We start from the raw sequence: 17,452 nt of genomic DNA, 5'->3' as shown, positions 1-17,452 counted from the left end.
TGACACTACAGAGCATAGAAGATATAGGTTGCAACACCTGTCACTAGGTCAATCCTTCTTCATCAAACATGCATTTGAATGCTAGTAGATCAGAATCATAATTTGTCACAATGGGGCTGGCAGCATTCTGAAAGTTAGATGGCATCAAACATGTTCATGCCTGTCATAACAACACTGTAGGGACTGCTAACTGAAATGATAGTGGAGACATCAATGTATAAAATCATATTTATTGGAGAAGAAGTTACCTAGAGGTAGGTGTTAGACACCATAACTTTGGCATGCTATTGTATTGTTACATGATGTTTCTGGACAGGGGTTTCTAACATTGATTTCTTCTCCACTACCTCCTCTACAGCCTCTAAACATCGGTTGATGTTGTTTTGATGCACCCTATATCTAAAAACAGTTTCCAATCAGATCCCTCATTTCCACTTGTGCTTGGGTTTCAGAAAACCAGGACATTATTCATCTCAGTCAACGACTCCTGGAACACCAAAAACTCCATCCACTCCAGGATATTCCCCACGTCTGCCCGAGCCTGCTAATCTTATGAACAGGTATTAATCTAGATTTTTGCCTGAATCACTGGAGACTTAGTATTTGTTATTGATTGCTTAATATTTTCAGTCAGTGGATATAACTTTTTATTTGTAATGCTATGAACTACTCAAGTAATGCTGATTAAATTTTGTGAATTGGTATTACAAGCACTGTTCATCTTTTCTTACACTATAACTGTTGTTATAATTCGTATCACTGCTTCAATGTAGGCTTCATGTTCCAGTGAAAATAATATTTTTAAGGGAGAAAAATCAGTGCCTATATATTGTCTCAATACTGTATAAAAACCATTGGGATTCTTCAAATATATTTAAAATTCATTAGTTGCTGACTTTAGGGGTCTATAGCTCTTGTACCTTCTGTGAAGCCTTTTGTGAAAGGAAATAGGTAGCAGTTTTGGACTGGCAGCCTTATGAAGTTCTGTTAGTCTTACAGCATTTTCATTTGTTCCTTTGTGTGGGATATACTCTCCTACTATAATGTAGAATGATTGTTCTTTTCACTATTACTGTTCCCATGTAGAACTTTGACATTATCCTTGGATCAATTTTCATTTATTTGTCCATAGTAATTGACAAAAGTGAATGATTCAGTATCATTTACTAAATTTGTAACTGGTTATCTCTCAGATGGAATTGGTAGTGGGGTTTGATCTGTTTCTGTTTATGTAGAAAGTGGTGCCAAACAGAGAAGTGTTACCCATTAGCCACTTGCTGCCTTCTCATTTGAAATCCTCTGCTCTTCACCATATGTACTATTTCCTTCTGTGAGTCTTTTTTATTGAATTGGTAGTATTGGATTTCTCTTTTTTGCAGTATTAGCTAGAATTTTCCACTTTGAGCATCAAATAAATATTTAATCCAAAAATGTATTTTTTTTCTTATTGATTTTAGGATTTTAAGAAACTGCAATTCATATTTACTTTTTGTTTTGGCATTTAAGAGGACATATGCACAATTGTGTTGCCTTTGGTAACAGTGGATTTTTCAATATGGTGTTGTATTTGCTTTGACAGTTTTTATGATGTACATTTGTTGTGAATTTTAATTTGGAGATAAAATCAAAGTACTGTACCTTGTTTCAGTGTTACAACTACCACTTTACATCCTAAGTGACTTTTTAAGTATCCACTTTTGATTTGGAGAACCATTAGATATGTTTAGGTCCATAATGAAGACTGACAGTCACCTTTTCTAGCACAGAGATTTTATTTTTTATTGTCTTCTAGAAATTTGCACTCCTATATGTCTGAAGCAAGTCATATAATACATTTGTAAAATTGGAAATTCTCTACATGATATTGCTTTTTTCTTTCTCTTTTTTTCAAAAAATCTTAATCTTAATAGTGCAATAATAAATATTTTATTTTATGCAATGTAAATTAACAATAAGTAAATACGTAAAACATTTCATGTCCAGCATGTGGAACAAATGTTTTAACGGTTTTGAAGAAAATGTCCACATAAATTGCACTGTTCTTCTTATTTTAAACACCAACCGGTTTTTGTCCCCAGGACATTACCTAGTGGCACATGTGAGGCATCCTGAGAGGGCACATAAAGGGATCATCCCATGCCCTGTCTCAGGATGCCTGACATATACCATTACTTAATGACCTTGGGGGTCAAAACTGGTTATGGCTTTCAATAAAATGGGCAGAAGACATCCTGTGCCCTCTTAGGACACCTGACTTATACTGCTAGATAATGATATTGGGTTTTTTGTAAGTAAAAAGAAAAGTGCATAATTAACTAGAGAGAACATGAAATGAAATCAAGTCGAGAAATGACTGTATCAAATTCTTCTAATAAGAATTTCTCTTGCTGCTCTTTGGACAGTAGCTACTTCGGTACGTCCAAGTAGCCCTGAGATTGAAATATTTATCTGTTATTAGTGTATTTAGCCCTTATTATATGTAACTGTAGCCAATCTCCCTGACACGATTCCATTCTTTAGGGCCAGGTGAATGCTTCTTATCAGACATTACTCCTCTCCGTCCCCTTTTCTCAACTACTTTCAAACTGTGGGAGATATTTTTACAACTTAATATTATAAAACATATAGGTTTGTCCATTTGAAATCTAGAAGTATTTGTGCAGAAATGATATACACGTTAAACAAATACCCAATCTCCACAACAAAATTAACTTAGAAAGATATTATTATTTTTGTAACATTGTTAGACATAGTTTCTGGTCTATACTTACCTTCAAGAGATAATTGCTCCATCAAATCGCTCAGCATCTACACTGACAACATGTCCCAGGATTTTCTCTCTGGCAAAAAAATCTCTTCTTGTTCTTGGCTAGTAGAGCTCCCACATCCAAAAAAATCAGAAGCAAGCCCTTTGTCAGTCAGCACATTTCAGACCTCGAATGCCTCAATGTATTACTTTGCCAATGCTCTGATTTTCTAAAGTCAAGCCTTGAAATGAGATTCTCTCTCCCATCAGCTGTCACCTTCCACCACCTTTCTAACTTCCTTTACATCCTTGTCAAACATTATAACGTATGCAGATCATTATCTTGACCCGAAGGATTCTATCTCTGAAATCATTCCCACTGTTCCATGGATACACTAACTGCTACTTAGTCCAGCCCCACCACTGATAAATCCTACAAAATCAAAGGCAGCACAATTTTTGAAACCACGCATGTTGTTTACTAACATTCTAGGGGACTGATGACCACAGATGTTAAGTCCCATAGTGCTCAGAGCCATTTGAGTGATGGTTTTAGAAGAACTGCCCACCTTGGGAATACTCGCTACACAGTTGCTGAACATCCTCTACAGTATGACTCAAGGGACCTAAAACTGTGTCATGTTGGCTATTTGGATCCTCCACCAGATATCAGTTTCTCAGAAAACCAGATGGAAACTTGTCCTTCAACATATCCTCACATCCTGTCACCTTCTTTGACTTAATCTCTATTTATGTACAATTCTCCCTCTCTTTTTGACTGTTTTTATTGTTTTATTATATATTATTTATGTTTATCATTTACGTCTTTTTTAGTTATTGACTTTCCTGTTTTGTTTTACTTTCTCATCTATGTTCGTCACCCCCAATCCCCCTGATGGTTCATTTCATATCTCCTTTTCCTTCTAGATCTTAATTATACTACTTGTTTCATTTCTAGTCCTGTTAATCCACCTTTACTTAACACTCTGTCCACATCATCTCCGGACTGAAGATGGAACAGGGCTTACCATTGTACTATCTTTGACCTCCTACTCCTACAAGCTACAGACAATATTGCTGACTTATTTTGCATACTTTCACTTGTTGTGCTACAGAATTATCTCCTGCAACAATGTTACTAAAGCCAATAAATATTAATTCTGCAAAATTGATCAATTAAAAAACTGTATAAAGTAGGCAAACACATGTCCTGTAGAGGTCTCTGCATTTTTTTTCATTTCTCATTTTCACTATTTAACATATTTTCTCTGTAATGGTTTTTGTGGCTAACAGTGATTACAAAAGAATCAATTTCAAGTTAGTTGAAATTTACTCCGGGAGGATACTGGATACAAAAATAATGTTGATTGACTAAAACTGAGACTGAAATTCTGTATTCTATTTCAGACATCCTTAAATGCCTGTAAACAGATAGCAAGAGGCTGTGGATTCTTGAACAACAGAAGGAAAGTGGGAAGCATGTTTCATTAGGTACTCCCTGTAGGAATTATCATATCATCTACATTTGTAACAAAAATCCCTGTTGGTCACATTGTTGATTTATAGTCCTCATTACAAACAGGTCTTTAATCTGCTTGCAAAGATAGATGATTGTCATTCTTTGACAGTTACCAGCATACTAATGAAATAGAAAGAAGTAAGAGATAAACAACAGCTACGTAATTGCTGTCAAATCACCAGCATGGCTTCAGGCAATCTAGATCCACAACCACAGCAGTCTATGAATATTTGTACTTCAATCTGGAAGCTGTAGATGAAAAGGAAATGGCTACTGGAATATTCCTGGACCTATCCAAAGCATTTGAAATGTTAGATCATGGTATTCTACTACGTAAGTTGGAAAGAAAGGGAATTAGAGGTATTCCAAATGAATGGACTAGATCATATCTTACTAGCCAGCAACAAAAACTTGTTCTCAAATAAGACACAATAACTGAAAACATTTCAAGAACAACAACATACACATCAGAAAAAACTACCATCAAATATGGTGTGCCACAAGGATCAACATTAGGTTCTATCCTCTTTGTTTTGTATATTGATGACCTGAATGACACTGTCCATGCCAAACAGAAAACTTTATTTGCAGATGTTGCCAGTATTTTGATTACAGGGTCAGACCTAAAAGAGCTTCAATTAACTACAGATGCATCATTGCTGGAGCTAACACACTGGTTTGAAAAAAATAAACTTATAATTAACACTGGGAAAATGATGGCCATGTACTTTCATATATACCCCTATAAGCAACAAAATGATCACGCACTGAAATAAACAACAAAATTGTAAAATTAGATGATGATGTTAAGTTCCTAGGAATATATCTGCAGAGTGATCTCAAGTGGAATACACACATTAAAGCTCTTACACCGAAGCTATCATCAATCTGTTACATGCTATGGATACTAAACACAAGCTGTAACAGAAAAATAGTAATACAGGCATATCACGCACATTTCCAGTCAGCAATCCGATATGAAATAATATTTTGGGGGAATGCACCCTGTAGTCAATCTGTTTTCAAAACCCAGAAACAAGCTATCAGAATCATCTGCAACAGAAAGAGGCAAAGTTCATGTCGCTCTCTTTTTCCTACTCTAAAGATACTGAATCTTCCATGCCTATATATATTTGAAACAATAGTCTTTGTAAGAGAATATTTAAGAACCTCCAATGCCTATCAGGTGAACAGCTCTGTGCACAATTACACAACAAGAAATGGCAATAACATTCATGTCTCATATGCCAGAACATCAGCCTACCAGAAGAGTGTCCTCCATAGAGGCACACAATTGAATAACCACCTCCCTAACAACATCAATTTGGTAAAGCAAGACAGATTGTTCAAAAAAAGCTGAAGTCATTTCTAATAGACCACAGTTTCTACTCTGTAAATGAATACCTCTCAGAATGAAACAGATTTTTATAATGTTAAATTAATAAACAGTTTATGGCAATGATTTGTATATTAAAGTGTACTAGTTGTACATGTAATGTTGTATTAATATATCTAAAAACAAAGATGATGTAACTTACCAAACGAAAGCATTGGTATGTTGATAGAGATAAAAACAAACACAAACACACACACAAAATTCAAGCTTTCACAACCCACGGTTGCTTCATCAGGAAAGAGAGAAGGAGAGGGAAAGACGAAAGGATGTGGGTTTTAAGGGAGAGGGTAAGGAGTTATTCCAATCCATTCCATGTGTGAAAGCACCCACGTGATTTACCAACTGACTTGCCTACACTGTGAAGCTTTCTATGTGGGAATGACCAGCAACAAACTGTCCATTCACATGAATGGACACAGGCAGACAGTGTTTGTTGGTAATGAGGATCACTCTGTGGCTAAACATGCCTTGGTGCACGGTCAGCACATCTTGGCACAGTGTTACACCTTCCAGGTTATCTGGATACTTCCCACTAACACCAACCTATCAGAACTCCGGAGATTGGGACTTGCCCTTCAATATATCCTCTCTTCCTGTTACCCACCAGGCCTCAACCTCCGCTAATTTCAAGTTGCCACCACTCATACCTTGCCTGTCATTCAACAACATCTTTGCCTCTGTACTTCCGCCTCGACTGACATCTCTGCCCAAAATCTTTGCCTTTACATATGTCTGCTTGTATCTGTATATGTGCAGATGGATATGTGTGTGTGTGTGAGTGTATACCTGTCCTTTTTTTCCCCCTAAGGTAAGTCTTTCCGCTCCCGGGATTGGAATGACTCCTTACCCTCTCCCTTAAAACCCACATCCTTTCGTCTTTCCCTCTCCTTCCCTCTTTCCTGATAAAGCAACCGTGGGTTGCGAAAGCTTGAATTTTGTGTGTGTGTTTGTGTTTGTTTGTGTCTCTATCAACATACCAACACTTTCGTTTGGTAAGTTACATCATCTTTGCTTTTAGATATATTTCTCCCACATGGAATGTTTCCCGCTGTTATATTCATATCATTAATTTGAACCCAACAATAATGGTGTATTAAAGTAGATATTTGGAGTCCACAGCATTGTACTGATCTTTATGTATAAATAAAAACAAAGATTCTGTAATTTACCAAACGAAAGCGTTGGTATGTTGATAGAGACAATAACAAACACAAACACACACACAAATTTCAAGCTTTCGCAACCCACGGTTGCTTCATCAGGAAAGAGGTAAGGAGGGGGAAAGACGAAAGGATGTGGGTTTTAAGGGAGAGGGTAAGGAGTCTTTCCAATCCCGGGTGCGGAAAGACTTACCTTAGGGGGAAAAAGGGACAGGTATACACTCTCACACACACACACACACACACACACACACACACACACACACACACACATATCCATCCGCACATATACAGACACAAGCAGACATATCTAAAGGCAAAGATTTTGGGCAGAGATGTCATTCGAGGCGGAAACACAGAGGCAAAGATGTTGTTGAGTGACAAGTGATGTACGAGAGGCAGCAACTTGAAATTAACGGAGGTTGAGGCCTGGTGGGTAATGGGAAGAGAGGATATATTGAAGGGCAAGTTCACATCTCCGGAGTTCTGATAGGTTGATGTCAGTGGGAAGTATCCAGATAACCAGGACGGTGTAACACCATTCCAAGATGTGCTGGCCATGCACCAAGGCATGTTTAGCCGCAGGGTGATCCTCATTACCAACAAACACTGTCTACCTACTCCGGTCCTGTAACTCGGAAGGTGTACACGATCAAAGATAGAGCCACGTGTGAAAGCACCCACGTGATTTACCAACTGACCTGCCTACACTGTGAAGCCTTCTATGTGGGAATGACCAGCAACAAACTGTCCATTCGCATGAACGGACACGGCAGATCACCCTGCGGCTAAACATGCCTTGGTGCATGGCCAGCACATCTTGGAACGGTGTTACACCGTCCGGGTTATCTGGATACTTCCCACTGACACCAACCTATCAGAACTCCGGAGATGGGAACTTGCCCTTCAATATATTCTCTCTTCCCGTTACCCATCAGGCCTCAACCTCCGCTAATTTCAAGTTGACGCCCCTCGTACATCACTTGTCACTCAACAACATCTTTGCCTCTGTACTTCCGCCTTGACTGACATCTCTGCCCAATATCTTTGCCTTTACATATGTCTGGTTGTCTCTGTATATGTGCGGATGGATATGTGTGTGTGTGCGAGTGTATGGTTGCTTCATCAGGAAAGAGGGAAAGACGAAAGGGTGTGGATTTTAAGGGAGAGGGTAAGCAGTCATTCCAATCCCGGGAGCGGAAAGACTTACCTTAGGGGGAAAAAAAGGACAGGTATACACTTACACACACATACATCCATCGGCACATGTACAGACACAGGCAGACATATGTAAATGCAAAGAGGTTGGGCAGAGATTCAGTCGAGATGGAAGTACAGTGGCAAAGATGTTGTTGAATGACAGGTGAGGTACGAGGGGAGACAACTTGAAATTAGCGGAGGTTGAGGCCTGGTGGGTAGCGGAAAGAGAGAATATATTGAAGGGCAAGTTTCCATCTCTGCCCTGAAATGAGATCAATCCTTCATGAAATCCACCCCTCTCCACCAAGAGTGTCTTTCCGCCGTCCACCTAACGTTCGTACCCTTTTGGTTCATCCATATGAAATCCCCAAACCACCTTCCCTACCCTCTGGCTCCTAACCTTTTAACCACCCCTGGTGTAAAACCTGTCCCATGCACCCTCCCACCACCACCTACTCCAGTCCTGTAACCCGGAACGTGTACACGATCAAAGGCAGAGCCACGTGTGAAAGCACCCAAGTGATTTACCAACTGACATGCCTACACTGTGAAGCCTTCTATGAGGGAATGACCAGCAACAAACTGTCCATTCACATGAATGGACACAGGCTGACAGTGTTTGTTGGTAATGAGGATCACCCTGTGGCTAAACATGCTTTGGGACACGGCCAGCACATTTTGGCAAAGTGTTACACCGTCCAGGTTATCTGGATACTTCCCACTGACACCAACCTATCAGAACTCTGGAGATGGGAACTTGCCCTTCAATATATTCTCTCTTCCTGTTACCCACTAGGCCTCAACCTCTGCTAATTTCAAGTTGCCGCCCCTCGTACCTCACCTGTCGTTCAACCACATCTTTGCCTCTGTACTTCCGCCTCAACTGACATCTCTGCCCAACTTCTTTGCATTTACATATGTCTGCCTGTGTCCGTATATGTGCGAATGGATGTGTGTATGTGCGCGCAAGTGTATACCTGTCCTTTTTTCCCCCTAAGGTAAGTCTTTCCGCTCCCAGGATTGGAATGACTCCTTACCCTCTCCCTTAAAACCCACACCCTTTCGTCTTTCCCTCCCCTTCCCTCTTTCCTGATGAAGTAACCATGGGTTGTGAAAGCTTGAATATTTGTGTGTGTGTTTGTGTGTTTTTTTTATTTTATTGTGTCTAGCAACATACCAGTGCTTTCTTGTTTGATATACCGTATATATATGTGTGTGTGTGTGTGTGTGTGTGTGTGTGTGTGTGTGTGTGTGTGTGTGTGTGTGCGCGAGCGCGCCCGCGCGCGCGTGCTGTGTCATTTACTGACCTGTCCTATATCTGTACAAGATGCCACAGGACCAAAACTAAATAAATAAATATATGAGAAAGCACCACCATTTTTCAGACTTGAAGATTTCTTTTCAGTATTTCTAAGTAAAAACTGAGTATAACACTTTAATGTTTGTTAATATTGACTATAATAATATTTTCCAACAAATACTTTGTTCTGTTAGTGCATACCTTGATTCATTAGAAATGCCTAAAGGGTTTTTCCACATTATATGTTTTACAGAATAGAGTTCCTATATTATTGCTCATTCAGTTTAGTATCTACCTTGTCTTTTATTTGTTTTTTCAATCTCCTTTATTACACATTTAATTAGTGTCTTGGTTTCCCACCTCAAAATACCCAAATAAAAGTATTTTCTGTTTCTGTTGTTAAATTTAATTACCATTTATTTACTTTTCTTGGTGCCCCATAATTTATGGGCTGCTGTATGGTGAAGTATTATCCTACTCTGAAACAGTACACCATTCACATTTTGTATTTTGCATTGCACTCAACACTGATTATATGTACTTGTAGGTAATTAGATGATATCATCTAGAGCAGGAAGCATTTTACTGAAAAATTTATACTTAAAATGCTCAGGTCAAGGTGTCCATTTTTGATATTCAGTTTAAAACATTGTATTCATTCACTGCAGAAAGTATTGAGGTGAATCTCTTGGAGTTCTGTTGCATTCTTACAACTTAATAAATAATTTTCCTACACGACTTACTGTTTCTCAGTGTCCATGATTTAATTGTAATTTTGTAACTTAACATTTACAAATAGTAATTATAACTGTCACAAACTGAGCAAAAACTTGACTGAAACTGAATTGAAAACTGTACTGCCCTGCACAGAAACTACCATGGTTCCTTAAATAATATTGCTGTAATGAATGTAGGTGTTGTTAGCATTTACATTATATGTTAATTACAATGGAATAGATCTATACAAGCAATTTCACATGCGACATCAAGCTTAACAGAGAACGAAGACATATTTTAAACAAGATTTGAAAGATCTTTGAGTATTAAATATTGCAGTATGAGTACCTTTAAGAGTTAATATTACATATACATTTTGATGTTAAAGTGCTTAATTATTTTGATCACTGTCACTTACAGAGACTTTGATACTAAATTTATATTACGTGGTATTGCCAGCTTTAACTGATCTACGTTAAAGATTATTATTTACTGAACAGTTTCAGTAATCAGCCACAACGTTACAACTTATTTTTCTAGCTTTTATCTCCATTAGTTTTAGAAAACTGTATTATACAAGTGAACCATCATCTTTCTCGATTAGAAATTATTGTTTCAACAAAATGGAAAACTGCCTAAATGAAATTCGAAACTATTGTAATTTTGTGAATGAAATAATATAACTAACTTGTCATTTACAGGACATTTAATTATTCTAAATAGTGTTAGATAAAGAATAATAACTGTGGAAGGAATAAACACAACTGTAAATACAGGGTGCAGCTTAATTAACGGTGTAAATGCATACAGTTGAAATTACATGACAGTAGAAGCAAAAAGTCTCAGTAAACGTGGGCTCTAAAATGCATATCTTAAGAGGTATACACACTTCTTCATCTTTGATACTATGAAATAAATCTCTTTTACTGTAATCTCACTGCTCTCCATAATCTGAGTGGTAGCAGTGTGGACAATATGGACTGAGACAAGAAAAAATTGTCCAGTAAATGTGCGCTCTAAACCTCAAACCTTACGAGCTACTGTGAAACACATCTCTTGTACTGAAAAAGTGCTCATAGTTCTTAAGGTATGCACTTTAGAGCCCAAGTTTACTGGACATTTTGTTCTTGTTTTGGTCCATGTTACCTCCTCCCAAAATATTGAAAGCAAAGGGCTTGCAACAGAAAATATTTGTTTCACAGTATCGAAGATGAATAAATGCTCATAGCTCTTCACGTATGCATTTTCAAGCACGTAATTACTAAGACATTTTTATTCAAGTATTGTATAATACACCCTGCATAAGTTTATGCAATATAGGATATAACATATCAAGTATTACACTAAATACCTTGTACTGTGATGATTAGTAATGAGATGTATCGTATATTACTATATGTGAGTCTTTGACTGTTACATTACAATGGGAAGAAGAGTATTTAACTTCTTTACAACAACTAATGTCAGAATCTTTTCATTTTCTGATAGCAAAAATTTGTTATAGGATGGATCACATGACAGAAGTGACATTGAGTCAGAACACTCTGCTGAATGCCTTAAATAATCCAAAAAGAATATCTCCTCTACAAACTAGAATATCTCCACAGAAAACTAGAATATCTCCACATCAGACTATGAGAATATCACCCTTGCAAAGTCTCAATGCCAAAGGAAGCCAGTCAAGTATTTATTCAAGCCAAAATGTTTCACAGAGATCACACAGGGGAAGCAATTGCTCATAGACAACATGATCAAGGTACTGTATAGTAGTTTTGTTAATTGCATCAATTTCTTTTATTAGTGATGTGGTATTGATGTTTAGAATACTCACGGCATGGATTTAGTATCACCCTATCCTGATATATTTTTGTTCATTATTGAAGCTGATGTTGTGGCCGTCATTCTGAGGACTGGTTTGATGGAGCCCTCCATGCTACTCTGTACTGTGTGATCCTCTTCATCTCTGAATAACCAATGCAACCTATATCTTTCTGAATCTGCTTACTGTATTCATCTCTTCGTCTTCATCTACGTTTTTTACCCCCCGCCGCACTTTCTTCCAAGACTAAATTGGTAATCCCTTGATGCCTCAGAATGAGTCCTATTAACTGACCCCTTCAGCGGTCAAGTTGGGACACAAATTTCTTGTCACCGCAAGACAAGACTCTCCAGTACATCCTCATTATTTATGTGATCGACCCATCTATTCTTCATCATTCTTCTGCAGCACCATATTTTGAAACCTTCTATTCTCTTCTTATCTAAACTTTTTATTGCCCATGTTTCACTTCCATACATGGCTATACTCCAGACAAGTACCCCCAGAAAAGACTCTTTAACACTTAAATCTATGTTCACTGTTAACAAATTCTTTTCTTCAGAAATGCTTTTCTTGCTATTGCCAGTCTACATTTTATACCCTCTATACTTCGGCCATCATCAGTTATTTTGCCACCCAAATAACAAACTCATTTACTACTATCTCATTCCCAATCTGATTCTCTTACGGTTACCTGATTTAATTCGACTACAATCCATTATCCTTGTTTTGCTTTTGTTGATGTTCATCTTCTATTCTCCTTTATTTATACTGTATGTTGAAATAATTCATACTCACTGACAAATCTGATTCCTTTCATGCTCTTAGTGAGTGAAACAAAAACAGTTACATTACTTATTTTGAAAGTGGTCCCATTATATGATCCATCTGTGTGAGATATTCTCCTTATTATCCATCCATTTCTCCAACAGAATGTATGTGGTAGCAGTAAGTCTAGAATTTTTACACCACAAGTCAGGTACTGTAAGTGTTGCACTCTCTTGGTGTCACCAAGATGTTAAACACTAGAAAATTAGAAAATTATGTCATACTTTTTACTATTATTAAACTAAAAATTTATTCGCCATTTGTGTGATAGAAAATCTGCTTTCACATTAATCTATCATATGAAAAAGCAAATACTTCAGCTGTACATGTTTACTCACTACTCACATTCAGATTCTTTTAATTATTATTGGTGGAAATATCATCGCTTATTATGTAAAATATCACAGTTATGTTTTAGCTTTAAATTATTTTTTCCACGCCTTTTCTACATTTTTTTAACTTTCCACCAGACAAGCACTACAAGAAATGTTGCTCTTTTCTATCAAATATCATCAATCTCGTAGTACAATATAATGAAAATGATAGTTGTTATTCACTATATAGCAGAGATGCTGAGTCACAGAGGGGCACAACAAAAAGTTAGCGTCCTGCCAACAAGGCTTTTGTCAAAAATAGGGAACACACACACACACACACACACACACACACACACACACACACTCACACACACATATATATATATATATATATATATATATATATATATATATATATATATATGCAAATGCAACTCACACACACATGACCACAGTCTCTGGTAGTTAGAGACTGTCTGATTCAGTCTCTTAGTACAAATATTCTGCACCAATGAGAAAAGTGCCATGTTCAGTATTGTGGCCTTGCAACTGAATGATGTTCTCTTATACAAAAGCTCTACAGTTCTGATAGCATTGTATGATTTTATGTTTATCCCATCTTCTATTCCAGTCACATTCAACAGTTTTTCTGTTTCCATAATGAGATTTTCACTCTGCAGCAGAGTGTGCGCTGATATGAAACTTCCTGGCAGATGAAAACTGTGTGCCCGACCGAGACTCAAACTCGGGACCTTTGCCTTTCACGGGCAAGTGCTCTACCATCTGAGCTACTGAAGCACGACTCACGCCCGGTCCTCACAGCTTTACTTCTGGCAGTATTTCATCTCCTACCTTCCAAACTTTACAGAAGCTCTCCTGCGAACCTTGCAGAACTAGCACTCCTGGAAGGAAGGATACTGCGGAGGTTTGGAAGGTAGGAGATGAGATACTGGCAGAAGTAAAGCTGTGAGGACAGGGCGTGAGTCGTGCTTCGGTAGCTCAGATGGTAGAACACTTGCCCGCGAAAGGCAAAGGTCCCGAGTTTGAGTCTCGGTCGGGCACACAGTTTTAATCTGCCAGGAAGTTTCATATCAGCGCACACTCCGCTGCAGAGTGAAAATCTCATTCTGGAAACACCCCCCCAGCCTGTGGTTAAGCCATGTCTCCACAGCATCCTTTCTTTCAGGAGTGCTAGTTCTGCAAGGTTCGCAGGAGAGCTTTTGTAAAGTTTGGAGGGTAGGAGACGAGATCCTCGCAGAAGTACAGCTGTGAGGACCGGGCGTAAGTCATGCTTCGGTAGTTCAGATGGTAGAGGCGAAAGGCAAAGGTCCCGAGTTCGAGTCTCAGTCGGGCACACAGTTTTAATCTGCCAGGCAGTTTCAGTTTTTCTGTTACTTGAGCTCTAAAATTGTGATTATTTACAATGGACATCTTCTTATGCATAATCCTGATGTAGTGATTACTGACCTCAGAATCTAATTAGTGTACGCATCTTTACGTTATTGGCAACATGTGTTATTTTCTCCAAATTTCCTTCAAACACACTTTTCAAACCTAGATAATCTCTCACATTCGATATCTTATAAATGCTTTTACTGTAAATTTATTAATAATTTATTAAAGAATAGAAAAGCCAGGTTGGAACATAACAATATTATGAAGATATTACCTACAAAAAAATACAGGGTATGGCTATGGGCACCATCCTATGCCAACTATTCGTGGGTTATCTAGACGAATAATTCCTAACCACCTATAATCGTAAAACCCTCACCTGGTTTAGATTCATTGATGATATCTTTGTGATCTGGACTGAGGTGAGGACACCCTATACATTTTCCTCCAGAACCTCAATAGCTTCTCACGCATTCGCTTCACCTGGTCCTTCTCAACCCAACAAACCACCTTCCTATATGCTGACCTCCACCTCAAAGATGGCTATATCACTGCCTCTGTCATATCATACCTACTAACCACCAGCAATACCTCCACTTCAACAGCTGTTGGCCGTTTCACACCAAGAAGTCCCTTCCATACAGCCTAGCAACCCGTGGTCATCACATCTACAGTAATGAGCGGTCCCTCTCGAAATATACCAAGGGTCTCACTGAGGCCTTTACAGACCGTAATTATCCTCCAAACCTAGAACATAAACAAATCTCCAATTCCTTATCTTTCCAGTCACCCACAAGGGTCTCACTGAGGCCTTTACAGACCGTAATTATCCTCCAAACCTAGAACATAAACAAATCTCCAATTCCTTATCTTTCCAGTCACCCACCACCTCCTAAAGTCTCACCGTCTTGCCACAGAGGAGCATTCCCCACGTAACTCAGTACCACCTAGAGCTGTAGCAACTGAATTACCTTCTCTGCCAGGTTTTCAATTACCTCTCATCATCCCCTGAAATGAGAAATGTCCTGCACACTATCCTTCCTACCCCTGCCACAGTGGTATTCCACCATCCACCGAACCTAAACAGTATGCTTGTCCACCCCTACACAGTATCTGCTCCCAAACCCTTACCTCATGGCCCATATCCCTGTAATAGACCTAGATGCAAGACCTGTCCCATATATCCTCCCACCACAACCTACTCCACTTCGGTCACAAACATTACCTATCCCATCAAAGGCAAGGCTACCTGTGAAACCAGTTATGTGATCTACAAGCTAAGCTGCAACTACTGTGCTGCATTCTATGTGGGCATTGACAGACAACCAACAAGCTGTCTGTCCACACGAATTGCCACAGACAAACTGTGGCCAAGAAAGAACTGGACCACCCTGTTGCTGAGCATGCCGCCCAACATGACATTCTTTATTTCAATGACTGCTTCACAGCCTGTGCCATCTGGATCCTTCTGACCAACACCAGCTTTTCTGAATTGCACAGGTGGGAACTCTTACTGCAATATATCCTATGTTCCCGTAACTCTCCTGGCCTCAACCTTCATTAGTCATTGTCCTCACCCGTCAGCCCCTTCCTTGCTCCCATTCCAGCACTACACAGCCCTCTAATACACCAAAGCACTTTTCACTTCTCTCTTTCTCTGTTACCCCACCTCTCCCCCCACTCTCCATCTAATCTCCCAAATGCACCTAGCTGCTCTATCCTCTCTCCACGTCGTCCCTGCACTCTCCCCAGCAGCAATTCACTGTCCCTCATCCCTACCCTGCTATCCCACACCCTCCCCACCCCATCCTCCTCCTTACCCCCACCCAGTTGCCTCTCTGATCATGCACTACTGCTGCTGCTGCTGCTGCTTGTAGTGTGACTTCAACTGCCACAGACTGTTGTCATGTGTGTGTGAGTTGCACTTTCATGTGTGTGTGTGTGTGTGTGTGTGTGTGTGTGGGTGTCTGTGTCGTATATTTTTGACAAAGGCATTGTTAGCTGAAAACTTATTTTGTGACAGTCTTTTTGTCGGCCTATCTGTGTTTCAACATCTCCTTAATAATTTGTTATTACTTTGTAAATATTTGCCCCTCTTTGCAGAAAATTTTATCAGTAATCGTGCAGTTGCAGGCTTCCTAATGTTGTGACTATGATGAGGCAACTTCATATGAATGGTGTGCGGCTTCTGAAGCATCTGGGTTAGTTACAAGAAGTTTGGTGATACAACCTAATTTCCATTCCAATAAATGCAACAATTGTCATCTTATTTCAGAGACAACCACATCAGTACTAATGGTACATTTGGGCACTTAACATACACATTGTGAACTGTCCAATGTGATGTATAGCATAATATATGTGCAATGACACATTGTAAGCAAAAGATAACAGAATATGCATTTTATGAGAAGCATTGTTCTCCAATATTCATTTGTCTTCCTTTTGTAATGGGAATTCTGCAATGGCTTCCATGTAGGTTAGTGTAATTATAGCCAATGAATAAAATTCAGGTATTATATTTGAGTGTTACTTTAGCTCTCATAGGATTTCTTTTCCAAAAACCAAAATGAGAATTTAAAAATGTGTTAACTTTGAATGAAGTTTTTGTATTATGGTATGTAAGTGAAGCAACAGATACAGAATAAATCTTTACAGACTACTGTTTTATACAAGAAACTGCCTCATCATGTATTAAATGGTGTTAAAATGTTAATTATATTGGCTGAAGAGCCACCAAATGATATCTAAACTATTGGTATTTAATTTGTTTTAGGTGCTGTCTTTGATGGCAGCAAGGCTGGTATGTGCCTTGTCATATTTGTTGTCACCTACAGTGACACTTAATACACAGCTGTGTTTTCATGGTTAAATTAGTAAAAATTCAAGGGACAGTATATATTTTAATCCAGGGAAATGAAAGATACAAATGTATCAAATTGCCTAACATCACCCATGTCTGATGAGGGTACCTACAGTGGGAACACCCCTGATCACAGTCTGTTCACACAAACTTCCATAATTGGAAAATCTAAGGCAATCCAGTGGTAGACTT

General features: G+C 38.6%; 1 protein-coding gene across 1 annotated transcript in view; it reads left to right on the top strand.

Annotated features, from left to right (window-relative positions):
- LOC124616723 (DNA-directed RNA polymerase II subunit RPB1-like) overlaps positions 1-17,015 on the top strand; it is a 117,242-nt gene extending 100,227 nt beyond the window's left edge. The window contains exons 8-10 of the mRNA XM_047145083.1: positions 453-560; positions 11,543-11,762; positions 16,501-17,015. Of these exons, the coding sequence (XP_047001039.1) occupies positions 453-560; positions 11,543-11,762; positions 16,501-16,539 (367 nt within the window). The 3' untranslated portion in view covers positions 16,540-17,015. The remainder of the gene's footprint in view (positions 1-452; positions 561-11,542; positions 11,763-16,500) is intronic.
- Positions 17,016-17,452: the final 437 nt, after the last annotated feature.

Source organism: Schistocerca americana, chromosome 5 (assembly GCF_021461395.2).
Source record: "Schistocerca americana isolate TAMUIC-IGC-003095 chromosome 5, iqSchAmer2.1, whole genome shotgun sequence".
Lineage (NCBI taxonomy): Eukaryota > Metazoa > Arthropoda > Insecta > Orthoptera > Acrididae > Schistocerca > Schistocerca americana.
This window is presented reverse-complemented; position numbering and strand designations above follow the sequence as displayed.